At 48.7% G+C, this 21767-nt stretch overlaps 2 protein-coding genes across 4 annotated transcripts; both read left to right on the forward strand.

Annotated features, from left to right (window-relative positions):
- Positions 1–1380: 1380 nt before the first annotated feature.
- On the forward strand, positions 1381–5398 carry ALDOC (aldolase C, fructose-bisphosphate). The gene is made up of 9 exons (XM_008582643.1): positions 1381–1774; positions 2949–3072; positions 3159–3370; positions 3479–3533; positions 3627–3787; positions 3909–3992; positions 4244–4418; positions 4551–4750; positions 4888–5398. The coding sequence occupies exons 2-9, from the start codon at positions 2961–2963 to the stop codon at positions 4981–4983; spliced, it is 1095 nt and encodes a 364-aa protein (XP_008580865.1). The 5' UTR covers positions 1381–1774; positions 2949–2960; the 3' UTR covers positions 4984–5398.
- A 1596-nt stretch (positions 5399–6994) lies between these two features.
- Positions 6995–21050, forward strand: PIGS (phosphatidylinositol glycan anchor biosynthesis, class S). Of its 3 annotated transcripts, none has more exons than XM_008582646.1 (12): positions 6995–7071; positions 7335–7474; positions 7560–7671; positions 12364–12453; positions 12730–12821; positions 14551–14758; positions 15032–15174; positions 16183–16297; positions 17474–17619; positions 18453–18553; positions 19355–19565; positions 19958–21050. In XM_008582646.1, the coding sequence occupies exons 1-12, from the start codon at positions 7038–7040 to the stop codon at positions 20231–20233; spliced, it is 1668 nt and encodes a 555-aa protein (XP_008580868.1). In that variant the 5' UTR covers positions 6995–7037; the 3' UTR covers positions 20234–21050. The 3 variants fall into 3 exon arrangements, with proteins under 3 accessions (XP_008580868.1, XP_008580867.1, XP_008580866.1); XM_008582645.1 differs by lacking the exon at positions 6995–7071 and having other exon boundaries at positions 7186–7474; positions 19958–20282; positions 20718–21050; XM_008582644.1 differs by lacking the exon at positions 6995–7071 and having other exon boundaries at positions 7186–7474.
- Positions 21051–21767: the final 717 nt, after the last annotated feature.

A 21767-nucleotide genomic window follows, 5' to 3' on the forward strand; every position in this document is an offset into this window, starting at 1 on the left:
CGCCGCACTCTCAAACGGCGCACTGTAGCAGTGCGCCACCCGGCCGGCCCAGAAAATTTAAAAATGAACAGGAACAAAATTACAATAGAGAATGTCAATTCCAAATAAGATCCTCCAGGTTTTGCTGATTCTCCCATCAAGTGACAGGGCTCAATTCATCATTAGGAGAGAACTTTATTTTAAAAGAAATCTCACTGGGGCCGGCCCGTGGCTCACTCGGTAGAGTGCGGTGCTGATAACACCAAGGCCGCGGGTTCGGATCCTATATAGGGATGGCCGGTTTGCTCACTGGCTGAGCGTGGTGCTGACAACACCAAGTCAAGGGTTAAGATCCCCTTACTGGTCATCTTTTGAAAAAAAAAAAAAAAGAAATCTCACTGGGGCCGGCCCGTGGCTCACTCGGTAGAGTGCGGTGCTGATAACACCAAGGCCGCGGGTTCGGATCCTATATAGGGATGGCCGGTTTGCTCACTGGCTGAGCGTGGTGCTGACAACACCAAGTCAAGGGTTAAGATCCCCTTACTGGTCATCTTTTGAAAAAAAAAAAAAAAGAAATCTCACTGGGGCCGGCCCGTGGCTCACTCGGTAGAGTGCGGTGCTGATAACACCAAGGCCGCGGGTTCGGATCCTATATAGGGATGGCCGGTTTGCTCACTGGCTGAGCGTGGTGCTGACAACACCAAGTCAAGGGTTAAGATCCCCTTACTGGTCATCTTTTGAAAAAAAAAAAAAAAGCCCCCCTGTTTTTTTTTTTTTCAAAAGATGACCAGTAAGGGGATCTTAACCCTTGGCTTGGTGTTGTCAGCACCACACTCTCCCGAGTGAGCCACGGGCCGGCCCTAAAAACAATTTTTTTTGTGTGATCGGTAAGGGGATCGTAACCCTTGGCTTGGTGTCTCCCGCAACACGCTCAGCCGGTGAGCGCACCGGCCATCCCTATATAGGATCCGAACCTGCAGCGCCACACTCTCCCGAGTGAGCCACGGGGTTGGCCCTCACTGAATCATATTTTGGGCAAAAGGGGGTGGATAAGGTCAGGGAATAGGCAGCTTGGCCCTCCTGCCTGCGCACCCTCCACACACCCCTCTCCACCTCCTACTGCATCCAGAGCCAAGGCTGTCTGCCCTTCCTCCCTTCCTTTGCTTCCCCAAATACTCTGGGTCCAGGACTGCTTGTTCTCTGGCTCACGGCCTGGGAGCAACAGAAAAGGCTTCATTCTCTTACTTCCCCCATCTACCGTGGGGGTAGGCCCTGGTAAATATGAGGGCGAGGACAGAGAAGCTCAGTTCATTACTCCTCGTCCTGAACTTGGACACCTTCTTGGTGCCTCTGCCCCACCTACCCCACCTGTTGTGACTGTTTACGTGACTCTTTTTCACCAGACCAGGCTTAAACCCCTGCATCCAGCAAGTGCCCACCACATGGTAAAGGCGATTGTGGCAGAAACGAAAGCAAGGCCACTTCTTGCCTCTAGGGCCCTGGTGGCAGAGCTCCACGAAGTGGGACGCGAGCAGTACATAACAGCCTCCGAGGTCCTGGCAGGAGAGTCACTCCACCTCCCCGCTCCGCCTCTGAGGGAGTGGCCTTGCCGGGCACCAGTCCCGGAGAGGGGTGTGGCGAGGGCGGGGAGGTGCCGGCCCCGCCTTCCGGAGGAGTCACGTAGCGCTGCGGCATCCGCAGCCTCATTTACCTGAGCCAGTGTCGACGCCGCAGCTGTTCCCAAGCAGAACCCGAGCTGTGCCTGTGGTTGCTGCTGCTAACTGGCTGCGCACAGGTAAGGCCCTGGGCGAGGCGGACGCTGCTCGGCATCTCCGCTTCCTCTCGTTGGCTCTTCCCGGGCCGTCCTTGCCCTGGTTTCTGGGGCCCCTGGATGTGCCTGTTCGGCTCTCCTAACATCTTCCCTCCTTTCTGTCCACTGGGAACCTCATGGCTCAGCCTCTCCCACTCCACCCCTTCCTCTTAGCTCTCCCACCAGGACCTCAGCTTTTTCAATGCTCAAACTTCCTCTGGCTCCTAGATTTTTCCTTGGGGTCAGCCTCTCCCACCCAGATCATTTTAATCACAGCATGCTCCCTCTCCCCACAGGCTAGGTTCTCTCTCCTTCACTCCTTTCAACCTTGATCCTCTGGCCCCATCTCCCCTCTGGGTGTCTAGGTTGTGGGGAATCGAAGTGCTACCTAGTTTCCATCCCTCTCTCCACACAGATGAAGTGCTCCTGGGCACTGGTGGTGTGCCTTCCCCCCAATCTTTACATACTAACTTAGCTGACCTACTGGCCCTCTTCCCTACCACACTTTGCAGCCCACTGGGGCCAACCTCTGGCACTGAGTGGGGAGTAGGCAATAGGCACAGGCAGTCAGGTTTGGAGTACAGAAAAGAATATGTAACAGAAGCCTGTGACTGTTATTTGTGCCACTACTACTCCTTACCTGTCCCCCCTCTTCCCATCCCAACCTTTTCTTATAGAAGGGCGGGGAAGGGTGGTAATAAGTACTTTCACCTCATTCTGAAACCTTGGAAATAAGAGCATTTTCCCTAGGGACCCTGTTGAGGAAGAGAAAAGGGAAGTTGGAAAGGCCAGGGCTTATGTCTCCTTAAGAAGGGGCCAAATTCAGTGAAAGAAGGGTTGGCATCCTCCACTGGGCAGCAGATTCATAAGAAGACTGTAGCTTCAGGGCTACGCAACTCCCCACCCCCACCCTGCATCTTTCCCTGGGGCTGGGAAGGGTGCCCACCAGGGACAAAAGGACATGTGGGAACTGGGGCCCTAAGCCTGCTAGCTGTCAGAGGGATTGGTGCCACTTTGATGCTCAGGACCTATGCCAAGAACTGTTGCCCTGTTCCCAGCCCCATGCTTGGCTGGGGAGGCTATTTGGCCCATCTGGCTAGGAGAGAAACAGAGGAGGTAGTGGTTGGGGTCCAGCTTTTATATCTTGTCTCCATTCCAGAGAGCTGTCGCCATGCCCCACTCGTACCCAGCCCTTTCTGCTGAGCAGAAGAAGGAGTTGTCTGACATTGCCCTCCGGATTGTGGCCCCAGGCAAAGGCATTCTGGCTGCAGATGAGTCTGTAGGTAGGTGGGGGCCTGTGGCCAGGTGGGGTAGAGGTGGCCAGGGGGCCCTAGGGATGTCCTTTCTGCCCCTCTTTGTTTGTTTCCAGGCAGCATGGCCAAGCGGCTGAGCCAAATTGGTGTGGAGAACACAGAGGAGAACCGCCGGCTGTACCGCCAGGTCCTGTTCAGTGCCGATGACCGTGTGAAGAAGTGCATCGGAGGTGTCATCTTCTTCCATGAGACACTATACCAAAAGGATGATAACGGTGTCCCCTTTGTCCGTACCATCCAGGATAAGGGCATTGTCGTGGGCATCAAGGTGCAGCCCCTGGCCCTACATGGGGGCTGGACATGGAAATGGGTGTGTGTAGGAGTAGCAAGGGGAATCCTACCTGGGTTCAGCCCTCTGCATGTGTTTCCCCTACAGGTTGACAAGGGTGTAGTTCCTCTAGCTGGGACTGATGGAGAAACTACTACTCAAGGTACAGGATGGGTGGGCTTCAGGACTACCGAGGTGTTAGGTGGTTGATGCTGGCAAGAGGGGCAGGGTGATGAGGTTGGCACTATGATTACAGGCCTGGATGGGCTCTCGGAACGCTGTGCTCAGTACAAGAAGGATGGTGCCAACTTTGCCAAGTGGCGCTGTGTGCTGAAAATTGGTGACCGCACGCCCTCAGCACTTGCCATTCTGGAGAATGCCAATGTGCTGGCCCGCTATGCCAGCATCTGTCAGCAGGTGTGTGTGTTGGTGGGGTGGGTGGTCAGGTGGGTGCCCTGTGCCTAGTGGGGAGTGGGTTACAGGGCTTTCTCCCATCCCACCTATTGTCTCTCCTAAGCTACTTTGCTCTTGCCTGCAGAATGGCATTGTGCCTATTGTGGAACCCGAGATCTTGCCTGATGGAGACCATGACCTCAAGCGTTGCCAGTATGTTACAGAGAAAGTGAGTCCATACCTGGGCATAGACATACTGCAGGGATGGCTTGGCAGGTGTGCCAGTTCCCCATAATCCCTGACTTAGATCCAGGCGCACTTTCCCCTAGTGCTCTTTCACTTGCTCACTAACAGGCCTGTGAGTCTGAGCCTGTACTGAACCGTCGCAGTCCGTGCCCACCCCTCCCATCCCCTGGCAGGGAGCATAGAACGGTAAGCAGTGGGGGCCCAAACCCTTCGCAAACCTCCTTTGATCCCCAGGTCCTGGCTGCTGTGTACAAGGCCCTGAATGACCATCATGTGTACCTGGAGGGAACCCTACTCAAGCCCAACATGGTGACCCCTGGCCATGCCTGTCCCTTCAAGTATAGCCCAGAGGAGATTGCCATGGCAACTGTCACTGCCCTACGCCGCACTGTGCCCCCAGCTGTCCCAGGTACTATCCTGTTCCCCAACCTGCTCCTATCCCTAAGGTCCATCCACAGGTTCTTTCTGTGGCCTTTAAGGGTCCCTTACCCTGGAAAGGTAGGGAGTGACTAGTCAGTTTGTCTTCTCTCCTCCACCCTAGGAGTGACATTCCTGTCTGGGGGTCAGAGTGAAGAGGAGGCATCACTTAACCTCAGTGCCATCAACCGCTGCCCCCTTCCACGGCCCTGGGCCCTCACCTTTTCCTACGGGCGTGCCCTACAAGCCTCTGCACTCAATGCCTGGCGAGGGCAACAGGACAATGCTGGGGCTGCCACTGAGGAGTTCATCAAGCGAGCTGAGGTTGGGAGCTAGGGGTGGTGATGTGCATGAGGTGTGTGTGTAGCTGTGTAGCGGGCAGCACCCAGAGGCTACAGTCTGGGCAGGGTTTGGCACCTGTGGGCTGTCTCAACCTGCTTACCCCACCCCCTCTTTTGTAGGTGAATGGGCTTGCAGCCCAGGGCAAGTATGAAGGCAGTGGAGAAGATGGTGGAGCAGCAGCACAGTCCCTCTACATTGCCAACCATGCCTACTGAGTACCCACTCCACACCACAGCCCTTGGCCCAGCCACCTGTACCCACTTTTGCCTGTAGTCATGGCCAGGGCCGAATAGCCATGCAGAACAGAGATGCCTTCATCCAGCACCAAATTGTCTTCCTTTTCTCTCCTTCTCTCCCTGCAAACCCCCTATTGCTGCACCTGGGACCATAGGATGGGAAGATAGAGAGCTCCCCATGACTGAGGGCAGGAGAAATTGTTAGAAGTCAGAGCAGGATGCCTGGATCTCTCCGATGCATCTTCCAGCCTCCCCAATTTCCCCATGATGGGGTAGCTTCTCCTCGGACTCTCCTTTTTGCCTGCCCTCTCTCCTGGGATCAGAAGGTAGTACACCTGCCCTGACTCATGTCTTGAGTACATACCACATAGCAAATAAATGGTAGCAAAACATGCTACTTTGTCTGTCTGTTTTATACATCAAATTCCCACCTCACGGTTTCTGATCTCTGCTGATTCTATCTCTGGGCCCTCTGATTCTGGAGGTGCAGGGGATGGGATTTGAGTTTTACTGGGCTTCAAGTTTATAGAGGAAGGGCACACCTAGTCACCACTCCCAGCTCAGACTGTTGCTTGTTGATGTCCAAGGCTGAAGGGGGGCAGTGAGGAAGTCTGCAAGTCTTCCAGGGACTGCAACATCAGAGGCACTAGGCTGCAGCTACAGGATGGAGTGAAGCAAGAATCGAGCAACTCCTGGAGGCAGATTTCATGCAAGGCCCAAAGCAGGGAGGCCGCAGGACAAGCTGGGATGAGAGTGAGTCAGAGTCTCACATCTCCAGCTGTGTTGGACCCTGCTGGGGCCTGACACATTCCACTAGGGGGAGCCAACCGGAGGAACACCTGAGCTTCTGGCCAACAAGGAAGACCCCCAAGGTTCTGAGGGCTGAGCAGGGTATCTAGGAAGTTGCCAAGGGCTTTGGCTGACTCTCATGTGGGGTAAAAGGCATGCGGGGTAGGGTTGGTGGAGGGCCATATGAAGGTCTGGGCAAAGGCAGACCCGGCGAGGCCTTATGCTGAACTTGACCAATGGGCTGGGGTGTGAGAACCTGGGTCTACCTGAGCAGATAAAAAGATGAGAGAACAAGCTGGGTGTGTTCTGTGTGAACTGGGGAGGCCGCCAGTGCTCCATCAGGTATAGCCCGACCTAATAGTAACAAAAATAGCTAAACTAACACTTACATAGTGCTTTCTGTGTGTATTCCTGCCAGGCCCTGTTCTAATCACTTTACATGTATTAGCTCACTTAATACAACTCAATAAAGTAGGTACTATTATTATCCCTATTTTAATATGAGACAACAGGCACGGAGAGATCTTCTCAAGCTCACTCAGGTGGTGAAGCCAGGATTTGAATCCGAGTGATCAAGATCCAGAGTGTGTGCTCATGAATTTTCAAGATTTTTTTAAGTGAAGTATCCTTACTTTCCCAAGTTGCAAATGAATTCAAATGAATTAAAAAATACTGGGAGAGCCAATTACGCTAAAAAAAAGTACTAGCTTGCCACCTCCGTGTTTCAGGCTTGAGGAGAGGGCACCCTGAAGAGGAGCTCTGTGACAGGGATGTAAGCGATGATTGTGATAGTTGACATTCGAGGTCTTTCCGTGTCCCAGGCTCTTGACATGAATGGCCTCATTTTGTAATCTCCATTTTTCAGATGAGAAAACTGAGCCTCGGAGCGGCCCGTGGCTGCCCAGCTAGTATTTAACGGCTGCAGAGTTTGCACTCATTCCCTGAGGCTAGGAGTGTGTTCTACAGGGAAGCGGGGGATTAAGCAAGTGTCTCCCAGCAGCGTCGAACCCTGCACAGCCCCTCGACCGCCCCTCTGCGCTTTTGTAACCCTCTGTCAAACTCCCGCACGGCTCCACGCGGACCCCGCCCACCCCTCGCTCACTTTCTCCCTCCCGCGGGTCCGGAGTGCGGCTCACGATTGGCCGCAATTGCTGCCCTGGTCCCGCCCCCTCGTTGCAGGGTTTCGGATTGGTGGAAGTTTACGCAGCCCCGCCCCCCGACGGCCTGAGCAACCGGAAGCGAGCATGGCGGCCGCCGGGGCAGCGGCTACAGACCTAGGTGCGCTGGGCTTCGGGTGGGGGCCTGCGGCTCATGGGTTGCTAGGGAGGATTGCAGGGGTGGGGGCTGTGGTGTGCTGGAGGTCCCGCGGGCCAGGGGTCGGGGGTCGCTTCAGACTTGGGCTGGGGCCCCTCGTACGGAGATGCCTACGAACGCGGGCCGAAGGGCTCTGAACAGCGGTTGTCCGGGCTCCTCCGCGTCGGAGGTGGCGCCGGCACCCAAGCCAGTTTCCGGCGCCTCAGTCGGTCCCCCCGTACCCCTAGAGGTGCTCCGGGGCAAGCGCGCCGCCCTCTACTTCGCTGCGGTGGCCATCGTGCTGGGGCTGCCGCTGTGGTGGAAGACCACGGAGACCTACCGAGCCCCGTTGCCTTACTCCCAGATCAGTGGGCTGAATGCCCTGCAGGTGAGACGTCGATGGGGGTGGGCCAGGGGACAGCCCACCAGCGACGTGGAGACTCAGCTGATGGCCCTGATGCTCCTTCCCGTAGCTCCGGCTCATGGTGCCCGTCACTGTCGTGTTTACCCGGGAGTCAGTGCCCCTGGACGACCAGGAGAAGCTGCCCTTCACTGTTGTACACGAGAGAGAGATCCCTCTGAAATGTGAGTTCCAGGGGAGTCAGGGCTGCTTTTGGGTTCTGAGCTTAGTCCGGAGATAGGTCCCGTAGGAGAAGCGTGGGCATCCCATAAAGGTAGTTAAAAACTTACTATTAAAAGACCTCTCTGGGGCCGGCCCGTGGCTCACTCGGTAGAGTGCGGTGCTGATAACACCAAGGCCGCGGGTTCGGATCCCATATAGGGATGGCCGATTTGCTCACTGGCTGAGCGTGGTGCTGACAACACCAAGCCAAGGGTTGAGATCCCCTTACCGGTCATCCTTTAAAAAAAATAAAAAAAGGGCCGGCCCGGTGGCGCACTGGATAGTGCGCCGCCGCGCGGCAGCGCTCCCGTCCGAGGGTTCGGATCCCACGTACGGACCGGCTCCCGCTCACTGGCTGAGCGAGGCACGGGAGCAACGCCGAGGCTTGCGATCCCGTCGCCGGTCCCCGGTCCGGTACGGGGGCAACACTGAGGGTTGCGATCCGTTGCCGGACACGGAAAAAAGACAAAAAGACAAAAAAAAATAAAATAAAATAAATAAAAAAATAAAAAAATAAAAAAAATAAAAGACCTCTCTGAATGAACAGTGTGTTTGGTTAGAAAAAAACTAGATTTAAATTCTGTGTCTGTTAGTAAGGCGGCAATTTTATTCATAATTGTGCTAGAAGCAGTTGATGCCCATCAGGGTATAGGGGAGGAAGTGGGAAATGTAGCAGAAAGAACAGAGTTTGAAATTAAGTTGGATTTGTGGGCTGGCCAGTTATCTCAGTTGGTTAGAGCATGTTGCTGATAACACCAAGGTCCAGGGTTCAATCTCTGTACCGGCCAGCTGCCAAAATTAAAAATAATAATAATTGGGCCGGCCCGGTGGCGCACTGGATAGTGCGCCGCTTGGGAATCGCGGCGGCGCTCCCTCCCGAGGGTTCGGATCCCACATACAGACCGGTTCCCGCTCACTGGCTGAGCGAGGCGCGGGGGCAGCGCCGAGGGTTGCGGTCCCGTTGCCGGTCCCGGTCCGGTGCGGGGGCGACACTGAGGGTTGCGATCCGTTGCCGGACACGGAAAAAAGACAAAATAATAATAATAATAATAATAATAATAATTGAATTTGTGTATAGGCCTTATTCAGCTTAACATTCAACATTTTACTGAGTGTTAGGCACTTTTCTTAGTTAAAAGGAATTTGGGGGTGAGTAAGAAACTGATAATGGTTTTAAGAAGTTTATAGGTAGGGGAGAAAAACACTTAGGTAAAAGAAAATACAGTAGACCTATACAAGAAACAGGAACAGCATTAAGAACATTTAACTGTCTGGGAGGAAAGAAAGTCAGAGAAGGTTTCGCAGGATGTAATTTTTAAGTTGGATTTTTAAAGGATGTGTAGGAATTTGGGTTAAATGGGGAGGATAGGGAGGGAATTCAGGCAGAAGGAATAGCATGAATCAGTAATAAGTTTAGCTAATATTCATTGTAGCTCACTGTGTGCCAGAAACTAGGTGAAGCACTTTGTATATGTTGCCTCATTTACTCTAACATTATGGTCCCCAGTTTATTAATAAAGAAACTGAGGCTTAGAGGGTTTAGTTTGTCCAAGATCACACAGCTAGTAAGACGTGGAGCTGGGATTTAAATATAGGCCTGACTGAACCCAGTTTTCAAGCTTTTAACCAACAAACTATACTCCTCCTATGTAAAAAGCATGGAGGGGTGAATCAACATGTTGGGGGACCTATGAGTGTGAAGTGAAAGACGAGGAGTAGATGGAGATGTAGGCTGAGTCCAGACCATGAAGTGCCTGTGTGCCATTTACTTTCTAGCTCTTTAAACTTGGTCAAGACATTTTTTTTTCAAATCATATTTTATATGGTTCAGCATATACGCGCATACTTGTTCTTCTAAACAAAAATTGGAGATACCTTACATGTTAGTTTGCAATTTGATTGTTTTCAGTTTATCACGGACTTCATATTTGGTGACACAGTGTTCAATAATACAGGCATGCTGTTGAGGTAGTTCAGTGGAGTGACCAAGAGTATGGAATTTGGTATCCGAGAGCTGCATTCAAGCCTTGTTCACTTATTTGTGGGAATTTGGATGAGGTTGTTAACTTCTCTAAACCTTGGTTTCCTCATCTGTTAAACAGTAATTGTAATAGACTTGTTCATTCCTTCAACAAATATTTATTACCTATGTCAGATATTGTTCTAGTTGCTAGAGGTACAGCAGTGAACAAAACAAAGAAGAGGACAGACAATCAAAAAGATAAATAAAATGCACATTTGATGGTGATAGAAAAAACATAGAGCAGGATGGGGGATAGGAAGGCTTTCTTGGGGAATGGAAGGTGATTGCAGTTTTAGATAGGGTGGCCAAGGAAGGCCTCACTGAAAAGAGAACATTCAAGTAAAGACTTAAAAGAACTGAGGGAATAAAGTGTGCAGATGTCTGGGGGAAGAGCATGTTGGCAGAGGGAAGAGCAAGTTTAAAGTCCTGAGGTAGGAGCAGGTATGGTACCTTTCAGGTACAGTGAGAATCTAATTGTGGCTGGACTGGAGTGCCTGAGGGAAAGAGAAAGAGGAAGTGAAATAGAACAAGAACAGTAGAAAGGGGCTGGATCATGTAGGGCTTGGTTGGCCATTGTGAGAACTATGGCTTTTATTCTGGATGAGAAGGGAAGCCATTGAAGGTTTTTCTTTGCTTGTTTTTCAAACATGCTACCATTATCACACTTGAACAAAGTTAGCCATAATTTCTTAAAATCACCTAATTCTCAGTCTATGTTTAGATTTCCCCAGTTATCTCAAAGGTATTCTTTTACATCTGGTTTATTCTAATCAACATCCATATATTGTATTTGCTTAAGTCTCTTTTATTATATATCAGCTCCCCCCACCCTACCCCCATACACTTCTTTCTGTACTATTGATTTGTTGGAGAGACTAGGTCATTTCTTTAAAGTTTTTTTGGCGGCTAGCCAGCATGGGGATCCAATTTGACCTTGGTGTTACAAGGTGGTGCTCTAACCAAGTGAGTTAGCCAGCCGGCCTAAAACCAGGTCTTTTTTTTTTACCCTACTTTCTCTTTGACCACGTCATTTGTTTTATAGAACATCTCACATTTGGGATTTGGCAAATCACTTCCTCATAGTTTCATTTAACTTATTCCTCTAGTATCCATATTTCTTATAAACTGGTAGTTAGATCTAGAGGTTTGATTAAAGCCAGGTTCAAATTTTTAGGCAAGAATACTTTAGAGGTGGTGTGATGTACTTCCTATGGTGTTATATCATGAAGCATGTAATGGCTGGTTGTTTCACTTTGGGTGATGCAAAGATTATTTAGTGAGTTCAGATATTGTCAGCCTCTGTGTTTCAGAGTTCCCTATCAACTTTTCACCTGATGGTTTTAGCATTTGATGCTGGAATCTATTTCATTCGCAGTTGCAAAATGGTAATTTTTTCAATGCTATCATTTCTCCTGCATACATGACCTGGTATTCATCAGGGGGCAAAAAAAAAAAAAAAATCCCTTTGGGACTGCTTACATATATAAATTAACTTGGAGAAAATTGACATCCTTACAATATTTAGTGTTTCCCTTTAGGAGCCTTGTATGCATTTTCCATTTTATTCAAATCTTCTTATATGTTTTTCAGTAAAGTCCTTGAGTTTTCTTTTTTTTTTTTTTTTCCCCTTTTTGTCCCTTTTCGTGTCCGGCAACGGATCGCAACCCTCAGTGTCGCGCCCGTACTGTACTGGACTGGGACCAGCAACGGGATCGCAACCCTCGGTGCCGCGCCCACACCTCGCTCAGCCAGTGAGCGGGAACTGGTCTGTATGTGGGATCCGAACCCTCGGTGGGAGCGCCGCCGCGCTCCCAAGCAGCGCACTGTAGCAGTGCGCCACTGGGCCGGCCCCTATTTTTCTTATAGTTTTATACATTTATTCCTGGGTATTTTTATGCTTTTATTGTTATTGTGATTGTGATTTTAAAAAATGATTACTTTTCCAATTGGATATTGCTGGTATTTTTGCTGCTATTGATTCTTGCATGTTCTTGTTTCTAGTCTTCTTTCTGAACTGTTACTAGTTCTTATAGTTTTTCAGTTGGTTCTCTTTGATTTTCTTGGAAAATAATTATACTACTTCAAAAGTGGCCATTTTGTCTCTTTCTTTCAAGTATTTATGTTTTATTTCTCTTTCTTCACTTAATACATTAGTCAGGAACTTCAGAAAGAATAATGCTGAGTAAAAATGAGAATAATAGAGGAGATAGCAGGCATCCTTAGTTTATTACTAACTTTAATAGAATGGCATTTAGTGCTTTGTCATTAAGTGTGTGTTTTGTGTTTTATTAGGAATGTTTATTGAATTTAATTATTTGGGGGCAGCAATTGGAATGACCATATGGTTTTCCTCCTTTTACCTACTAATATATTGAATATTGAAATAGATTTCCAAGTGGGAAGATACTTCAGGCTGATGGACCAGTGTGTGAGACAAGATCTAGGGCAGTGGAGAAGTGGGGTGTTGTGTGTTTGATATCATCCATGGAGAAATCACTGGAGTTGGCTGGATGGTCTCTCTCTGCAAATAAGCATCTTGCTGTCCTCAGATGTTCGGCAGTGTTAGGGCTGGGAAGGTGGGCAGAGGTCTGATGCTTGCCCTTTCTATCATGCTTCTTCCTTTCCCTCCCAGACAAAATGAAAATCAAATGCCGTTTCCAGAAGGCCTATCGGAAGGCTTTGGACCATGAGGAGGAGGCCCTATCATTGGGCAGCGTGCAAGGTATAGGAAGGGGTGATCACACCATTTTAACAAGAAGGCCTCTTTTTTTCTTTAACAAGAAAACCTCTTACCTCCAAAACCTCTCTGGGAAAGCTGGGAATGCGGTACATTGGGTTTCAGCATGGGCCACTGAGGCCCAGAGAGGTCGATTGGCTTACCCAAGCCTGGCCACAGTGTCAACTGAGTGTGAGTGGAGGGGTGGCTCAGGTACTTTGTGGAGGCCGTGGGGAGGTGGGATGGTGTTTTTACTCCTGATGTATCACCTTCTCTTGTTAGAGGCAGAAGCCATGTTAGCTGAGCCCCAGGAGCAAGCGGAGGGCTCCCTGACTGTGTACGTGATTTCTGAACACTCCTCACTTCTTCCCCAGGTAGGGTAAGCAGATTGGCGCAGCCTTGCCTTATCCCTTCAGCTCCTGTTCTCCCAGTTCACCTCCTTCTTAACAGCATTGCTGCCCATTCCTTCTGTCCACTGTAGAAAACAGCAAATCTTTTTTAAAAAGAATGCCACTGGGGATTTATTCATTGACTTTGGGTCTTTCTAAATCTAAGACTTGTATATGGTTAAAGTGCCAATGACCATTTTTTTTTTTTTTTTTTAAAGATGACCGGTAAGGGGATCCTAACCCTTGGCTTGGTGTTGTCAGCACCACGCTCAGCCAGTGAGCAAACCGGCCATCCCTATATAGGACCCGAACCCATGGCCTTGGTGTTATCAGCACCACACTCTCCCGAGTGAGCCACAGGCCGGCCCTCCAATGACCATTTAAAGTGGAAAAAGAATCAGTATGATTAAAAAGAAGCAGCTGGTTTGAGTGGGTTCTGATGGGATTACAAATGAAACATTGATGTTTTCATGTTATGAGCAAAAGGCTAGGTGGGAGCTATACCGTGTACCATTCTCTTTTGAAATTTATAATGACATATTTAATTCTTACATAAAGAGGAAAGAAAATTTTAATGAACATCCATTTACCAACCCTCAGCTTGCAAACTACAGGATAGTGATCTAGTTGGAGCCTCGTGCATCTCCATGGTTATACCCCACTCCCTTTCAGCCCAAGGTGACCATATTTTGTATGTATCATTTTCTTGCTTTTCTTTAGAGTTTGATCACATATGTTGTAGCTCTAAACAGTATATTTAATTTTACATATTTTTGAGTTTATATTCATGATATAATACAGTACATGTTCCTTTGCAGCTTTTATTTTGTTCAACATTTGTGTTTGAGAGAATCATCACGATAATATGTGTACTTATATTTTATTCTGTTGCTGATGGACATTTGGATTGTTACCAGTTTTTTACTATTAGAAATGATGCTGTCGTGAACATTCTTTTTTTTATTTTTATTTATTTATTTTTTATTTTTTTTTAAAAAAGATGACCGGTAAGGGGATCTCAACCCTTGGCTTGGTGTTGTCAGCACCACGCTCAGCCAGTGAGCAAACTGGCCATCCCTATATAGGATCCGAACCCGTGGCCTTGGTGTTATCAGCACCGCACTCTACCAAGTGAGCCACGGGCCGGCCTGTTGTGAACATTCTTGTACTTGCCTCTTTGCCATGTGCCATTTTCTTATATCACATTTCCCAGTTGTTTGTTTATTCCGCTTTTCTTGCTCAGCATGCCATCTCTTAGTTTCCAGTTCACCATTTTACTAGTTCCTAAATATTTAGATGCTGCCTGGATCTATGTCTACTTGGAAAGAGAAGGGAATGAAAGCGAGTGAAAACACTTGTAGAAACTCATAGCTTGGAAATGCTGAGTTAGGGCCGGCCTGTGGCTCACTCGGGAGAGTGTGGTGCTGATAACACCAAGGCCCCGGGTTCGGATCCTATATAGGGATGGCTGGTTAGCTCACTTGGGAGAGCGTGGTGCTGACAACACCAAGTCAAGGGTTAAGATCCCCTTACTGGTCATCTTTAAAAAAAAAAAAAAAAAAGAAATGCTGAGTTAAATAGCTCACTATGAATCTAAAGAGAGGCACAAGCCTGTTTGGTCAGTGGCAAAAGACCAGAGTCTTAAAGGAGCCAGAGCGCTTTTCTGCTTTCTTCCCTGAGCCATGGGATTCTGTTCCTTGCTTACTCCCCACAGGACATGATGAGCTACATTGGGCCCAAGAGGACAGCAGTTGTGCGGGGGATAATGCACCGGGAGGCCTTTAACATCGTTGGCCACCGCCTAATCCAAGTAGCCCAGGCCATGTCTTTGACTAAGGATGTGCTCGCTGCTGCTCTGGCTGACCACCTTCCAGAGGACAAGTGGAGCTCTGATAAGAGGCGGCCTCTCAAGTCCAGCTTGGGTAGGGTACTGGGCTTTGCCATAGGAAGGGAGAGGAAATGAATTAGGTGAGGCAGGAGGGGGATCTGCATGCAAACTCCTCATTCCTTTCTTCTCTGGTCTCAACTTTTTCTTAAAGAACTTCGTGTTCCTCATCCCAGATTTATTCTTCCTTTGGTTCCATAATGGCAACAGCCCCATTCTGGAGGAGAAACAAGTTCAACTGAGCCAGGGGTACAGGCTGCTGCTCTTCCTTGACAAGAGCATCTGACTTCCTTGACTTCTGTTTCTATAGGCTATGAGATCACCTTCAGTTTACTCAACCCAGACCCCAAGTCCCATGACGTCCACTGGGACATTGAGGGGGCTGTTCAGCGTTATGTGCAGCCCTTCCTGAATGCCCTCAGTGCTGCTGGCAACTTCTCTGTGGACTCTCAGGTGAGACTGGGAAAGAGTTGAGGAATCCTTTTCAAAGTCTGTACATAGTTAGTGTTTATAGTACAGTCTGTTCTCCCATCTCTTAGAGCTTGCTGATTTGCTAGGAATTTCCTGTGTATGTATATGTACCCTTGTGTCATATGGCAGGTACTAAGGTGTGTATGTGTGTCTGTTTGTCCATCTGTCCCTTGAGGACACATTCTGTTGTCTTTACTTTCCCTACTTGGTGTCCAGTTCAGGGAATTCTGTTAATGCTTGTTAACAAACCAGCTTCCTTATGGCTTCCTCTGGAACTGTATTCACCATTGTGGCTAGATGCTAATGGCCATCAGTCATCCTTAAGGAACTTATTAAAGAAAAAAAAAGTCTTCCTGAAACATGTTAATGTAGAAATAATAAAGATGTGAAGAATGTAGCTTTCTATGTTACACTATGTCCTTGTAGGAAAACATGGGAGAAATTTTTATCAGGTTTTAGCAGTGGGAGTATTGCTTCTGAATCACTGGCTTGATTTGATCTTGTAGACACTGAATTATGCTGTTCTTTGTTTCCCTCTTTGTCTAGGCTGTTAATAAACCTGGTAAAATTGTTTTTTTTTTTTTTTTTTTTTTTTTTTTAAATTTTATTTTGTCAATATACAATGTGGTTGAGTATTGTGGCCCGTTACTGAAACCTCCCTCCATCCTCCCTCTCCCCACTCCCTCCCAACAATGTCCTTTCTGTTCGCTTGTTGTATCAACTTCAAGGAATTGTAATTGTTGTGTCTTCTTCCCTCCCCCACCAGATTATTTGTAAAATATGTGGTTTTAAGGCATGTATTTAGTGTATTAACTTTACCCTTGGCTTGGTTTTTTTTTTTTCTTTACACCTATTTTCTGTCAGCCCTGATTTTGTCTCTTATATTTTGCCTTGTCCTCATTGTATCTTTTTAAGGCACCTCAAATCTTTTGGGAGAAAGTACAATATAAATCAATAAACAAAATAAACTCCTCCCTTTTTGCTCCACAGATCCTTTATTATGCAGCATTGGGGGTAAACCCCCGCTTTGACCCAGCTTCCTCCAGCTACTACTTGGCCATGCACAGCCTTCCCCACGTCATCAACCCAGTGGAGTCCCGGCTGGGTGAGCTCCTGAGGATGAGGGTCTTTCCACCAGGCCAGGGAGGGACCCTGAATACTGAGTATGAGGTTGGAGGCGGGTTGTATATAGTGATTCCCAGGTTGGGTTAGTCTGAGGGGCCTGAGGAGTTTACACTCCTTTTTCATGAAGCTCTGTTGACATCTCCATCTTCACACCCATCATATCCAAAGCATTTATTAGACATCACTTTTTACAAATGAATGGCTAGGCTGGGTCTCCCTCCCTGAAAGCCATCTAGGAAAGATACGGTCACATGTGTGGGAAAGTCAACAGCAAAAGTACATGAAGGCAGAATTTGAATTGACAGTTCTACTGATTGCGGTTGAAGGACCTTGAAACTAGGATTATAGTTTTTTATTTTTGGGGTGGGACCTAGGAAGAGTAGGTGTGACCAAGAACTATAATAGAGGCAAACCAAAGTGAGTATATCTTTAATTGTGGAATCTCAGGCATCAGAGGTAGGTCAGTGTGGACCAAGGGTTATTAGAGGGATGGCAGGTGAGGCCTTAGAAATTCCTCCAGTGTTCGTTCATTCATTCATTCATTCATTCAGCAACCATTGGCTGAGGGACTGCTTTGTGGCAGTGCTGAGTACAGAGATAGAAGGGCAGTTCAGGCAAAGGGAACTATGAGTTTAGATGTAGAACAGTAAAAGAGCATAGACATTCAGGAAGCTCAGATAGTTTAGCATAGCTGAGTAACCAGAGCAGTAACCAGAGGTGAGGCTGGTGAGGCAGGCAGGCTCCAGATCATAAAGGACCATGTTAAGGAGTTTGAACTTTAACCTGATAGGAATGGCTGGCCATTGAAGGATATCTGAGGTCAGATTTATACTTGTGCATACAACTAGCTATAGTAATAAGAGTGCAATGTAGCAGTGGCCAAGAGAGCTGTCTTAGTCAAGGGGTGCCTATCAGAGGGAGGGAGATACTAGGGGCATTTTGGGGCTAAGGACTGTGCTCCATCTGTGTGGAACACCTCATAAGAACATTCAGAGGTCCTTTACCATGGAAACCCATGCTGGAGGATATCCTAGTGATTATTGGTTGGGGAACCAAGTCCCAGAGTGAGTGTGCAGCAAGTTAGAGGCTGACCTGGAGCTAAGATCTAGGTCCAACATTTTCAGGTATTCTGACTCCCCTTCTCTTTATACCACAGGATCGAGCACTGCCTCCCTATACCCTGTACTCAACTTTCTACTCTATGTGCCTGAGCTTGCCCACACCCCCCTGTACATTCAGGACAAGGATGGGGCTCCAGTGGCCACCAACGCCTTCCACAGTCCCCGCTGGGGTGGCATTATGGTAATAGTCATACTATGCAGGCCCTAGAGCCCAAGCTTCAGGGACAGGCAGATGTTCCCTGAAACTGTTCCTTCTATTTTTCTTTTTTTTTTTTTTCCTTTTTTTTTTTTTTTTTTTTTTTTCGTGACCGGCAACGGATCGCAACCCTCAGTGTCGCGCCCGTACCAGACCGGGACCGGCCACGGGATCGCAACCCTCGGTGTTGCTCCCGCCCCTCGCTCAGCCAGTGAGCGGCCGGTCTGTATGTGGGATCCGAACACTCGGCGGGAGCGCCACTGCGCTTCCCAAGCGGCGCACTATAGCAGTGCGCCACCGGGCCGGCCAATTTTTCTTCTGGTGTTCTCCACGGCCCAGCCTGTGGCAGGGCAGGAGCAGGGTGGTGAGAGTGCTGTGCGTTCATGCCCCTCCTCTGCCAGCCCCTTTGTTTCTTATTTCTGTTAATGTTTTCTACACCAGGACCTATTTTCACTTGTCAGCTTACATGCACTTAGGACTGTTCTATGTCTGTCTTAGATCTTGGACCTATTTATGGGAGTTTTGCAAGGTTGGGAGCCTTGTCTTCTCTGTTATACTGGAAGTTTCTCATGGCGGGGGACTCTAAGATGGGATTAAAAAATCTATTTTACAGGACTTTCAAGGGGGTAGTTGTGATAATTTATTTAAAGCTCCTCATAATGGGTACTCAAAAAAAAAATATTAGCTATACCATCGGGTTTATAGCTTCTAAAGAGCAGAGAATACGTCTTCCTTTTCTCTCATGGCCTCCAGAGTGCCTAGGGCAGATCTGTGCACAGTCTTGGTGTGGTGTGTGGCAACTTCACTCTCCCTTTCAGGTATACAATGTTGACCCCAAAGCCTATAATGTCTCAGAGCTGCCAGTGAGAGTCGAGGTGGACATGGTGCGAGTGATGGAGGTGTTCCTGGCCCAGTTGCGGTAAGGTCCCACATGATCCACGTGGCCACCAAGAGTCTGGCCACAGTTTCCTTGGCTGTAGAGGGAAGTTCAGAGCAGAATGAAAACTCACCAGGCAGGGATACCTTGGCTGTGCCTAGATCCCAGGGGAAACCAAGAAAGGTTTCTAAGTATCGCTTCATCCTTCTGAGGACTAGTAGCTGACAAAACCTGTTTTAAGAAAAATAAATAGACTCCTGAATGTCAGGTCCTTGGGTGCGCTTAGGGGTGCTTAAGAGAATAACTGTTAATTCTTGTGCTCACTGATCAGTCGAGAGTAGCTGCCTGAAGCCGTATGCTGAGGATTCTCAGGCTGTGTCTGGGCTCATCAGGAAAGTCTTCTTCTGATTGATTAGCAATGTCTGTCGTGGGTATAGGCTTAGAGAAGCACTGGTTATGTGCCTTGTCAAAGGTGGTCCTGAATCGTCCCTTAACTCTAAGTCCCGTTAGTCCTATTTATCCAAAGATAGAGTGAAGGCATTAAACTGAGTTGGTGTTATCAGAAATATTTTAACCATGGAACCTTTTTTCAGATGATATCTTGGAAGCCAATATAGAAACAGGTAAAAACGGAAACACTCTGGTTGTAGCGGGATTTGAGGTTCTGGATTGTTGGGTGGTGTTGTCCAACCCCCCCAACACCCTGAGGCTCTTCCCTACAACCCCTATTGTTCTGTGTAAGACTGAAAGTCACTGGCTTAGGGCAGATATTCTAGGAATCTTAGCCATCGTTTCCCACCTTCTGGCCTCAGCCACCTTGATCTTCCTTCACTTTTCTTACAGACTGCTCTTTGGGATTGCTCAGCCCCAGCTGCCTCCAAAATGCCTGCTTTCTGGGCCTAATGGTGAAGGGCTAATGACCTGGGAGCTAGACCGGCTGCTCTGGGCTCGGTCAGTGGAGAACCTGGCCACAGCCACCACCACCCTAACCTCCCTGGCCCAGCTTCTGGGCAAGATTAGCAACATTGTCATCAAGGATGATGTGGCATCTGAGGTAAGTAGGCAGGGGATGGATTCTGTGGTCTAGGATTGGAGTGGCCAGTGAGGGCCAGGGTGTGATGAGACTAGATAACCAGTTGAGTGCCAGCGTTTGTGTGGGCACAAACCCTTAAGTGCCTCATGCTTCTACACAGCAGTGCTAGCTCCCTGCAGGAGTTCAGATGAGTGTGAGGTTTGAAGCTGACCCTAAGAAAATAAACCATAGCCCTTTATTTATTTATTTGAGAGCTGGCCAGTACAGGAACGTAGCCCTTTTAGACTTACCTTTGGATATCCTGGGTGAACTCCAGGCAACCTCCCTGGTAGATGGAAGGCACAGTAAGGCCCAGCACCTTCCCCACCAGTGCCTAGGACTTACTGGTAACCCTTGTCCCCTCCCCTTCTTAGGTGTACAGAGCTGTAGCTGCAGTACAGAAGGCAGCGGAGGAGTTGGCCTCTGGGCACCTGGCATCTGCCTTTGTCTCCAGTCAGGAAGCTGTGACATCCTCTGAGCGTGCCTTTTTTGACCCCTCACTCCTCCACCTCCTCTATTTCCCTGATGACCAGAAGTTTGCTATCTACATCCCACTCTTCCTGCCTATGGCTGTGCCCATCCTCCTGTCCCTGGTCAAGATCTTCCTGGAAACCCACAAGTCCTGGAAAAAGCCTGAGAAGATAGACTGAGCAGGGCAGCATCTCAGTAGGAAGCCTTCCTTTCTGGCCAGCGTGGGAGGTGTGAAATTGAGAGGCACATAAATGGGGTTTGCTGGGAATGACTGACTTGTCTCTAGCAACCAAAGTACAACACTCCCAGATAGGTTCCTCTTTCCTTCCCTTCCCATTACCCTGGCTCAGGACCCCTCCTCCAGCCCCCTCCTCCAGAGCCTCAAAAGGCATGTTATCTGGGTCTCCTTTATTTGGCTTGAACTTGAAAGCCCCTGCCTATCTCCCTTTGGGACAGGGGCAGCTCCTTGTACATTTGCCCTTTTTCTCAACATAGCACGCTCCTGCACTGAGGGGGAGCAGTGAGGGTTGGATTCTAGCTTCCTCCCCTTCCCTCTTTCTGACCCCTGGAGGAGAGCTCTAGCACTGTTCTCATGGAAGGGGCCAGGTACAGGTCACCTCTGGGACCTTCTCCTTTACTCCCCTCCCTTCTGGCTGGTTTCAGGTACAGCCTGACAGGAGTCCAGGAGGCTGCAGGTTGGGACCTGGTGCTGTGTGTGGCACAGGTTCCCTTCATCCTTTCCGAGAGGCAGTATGATACAGTGGGAAAGTTTTGGACTTGGAATCAAACAGGCCTGAACTCAAATCCTGCTTCTGCATTTATTGTCTTGGGAGCTTTGGATAAGCCACTTAATCTCTCTGAGCCTCAGTTTTTATTTGTTCAAATGGCACTGATGATACCTCTCTTTCGAGGTGGGTATGAGGATTAAATGTGATAAGCATGTGAAAGTGTTAATGGCATATATTAGGCTCTTAATAAAGATTGGTTGAATAGGAATTAGAATCCATTCATTTGTGTATATGTAGCAGTTTCCTGGTTTCTGTCCTCCTGTGCTCACAGGCCCACCTTGCTTCCATGTGGCATGTGCCCTTCCTGCCCCTCCATCCTGTAGAACCCTGGGGTGGCTAGACACCTGGGCCATTGTCCCTAGGCACATCCTGGGTTGCCCAAGGCTGTTAGCAGCTGCTTCTGCTTTTTAGCAGGGGGTCTAAGAGAAAATAGCTTGTACCAGTGAAAGCCCTTAGATGCTAACTCATTCATCGGTTCAAAAAAAAGTGTGTCGAGCACCAGCTTCAGGGAGCACTGTGCTAGGTGTTGGAGTGTTACAGAGAACAAAGTAGACAGGATCTCTGCTTTCACCAAGCTCATCTTTCAGGGGAAAAAAACAATAAAAATAATTCCACATAATGCATTAGAAAAACAAAGAACAAAACGAAACCCAGGCAGATGAGATAGTGACTGGAGGGAAAGTACTTTAGTTGGGTGTGAGGGAGGGCCTTTCAGTAGAAGTCATTTGAGCTGAGACCAGAAGGACCAGAAGAGGACATCTGGGGAAGAGCATTCCAGGCAAAGACCCTGAGGTTGGAACTCGCTTGGGGGGCACAGAGAATGGCTGGAACCCGGCGAGTAAGAGAACTAGTCAGGACCCCTCCGGCACTGGGAAAATGAAGGTCCGGCGTGAGCCCCCACCCTGGCCCGCCGTGCCCGCAGCCT

The sequence above is a fragment of the Galeopterus variegatus genome, unplaced genomic scaffold, assembly GCF_000696425.1.
Source record: "Galeopterus variegatus unplaced genomic scaffold, G_variegatus-3.0.2 Scaffold2683, whole genome shotgun sequence".
NCBI classification, from domain to species: domain Eukaryota; kingdom Metazoa; phylum Chordata; class Mammalia; order Dermoptera; family Cynocephalidae; genus Galeopterus; species Galeopterus variegatus.

Coding starts and splice junctions, on each gene's coding strand:
- ALDOC (XM_008582643.1), top strand. CDS start 2,961: ATGCCCCACTCGTACCCAGCCCTTTCTGCTGAGCAGAAGAAGGAGTTG. Junction 3,073..3,158: donor GGCTGCAGATGAGTCTGTAG/GTAGGTGGGGGC, acceptor GTTTGTTTCCAG/GCAGCATGGCCAAGCGGCTG. Junction 4,751..4,887: donor AGTTCATCAAGCGAGCTGAG/GTTGGGAGCTAG, acceptor CCTCTTTTGTAG/GTGAATGGGCTTGCAGCCCA.
- PIGS (XM_008582644.1), top strand. CDS start 7,214: ATGCCTACGAACGCGGGCCGAAGGGCTCTGAACAGCGGTTGTCCGGGC. Junction 7,475..7,559: donor GTGGGCTGAATGCCCTGCAG/GTGAGACGTCGA, acceptor TCCTTCCCGTAG/CTCCGGCTCATGGTGCCCGT. Junction 15,175..16,182: donor ACTTCTCTGTGGACTCTCAG/GTGAGACTGGGA, acceptor TTTGCTCCACAG/ATCCTTTATTATGCAGCATT.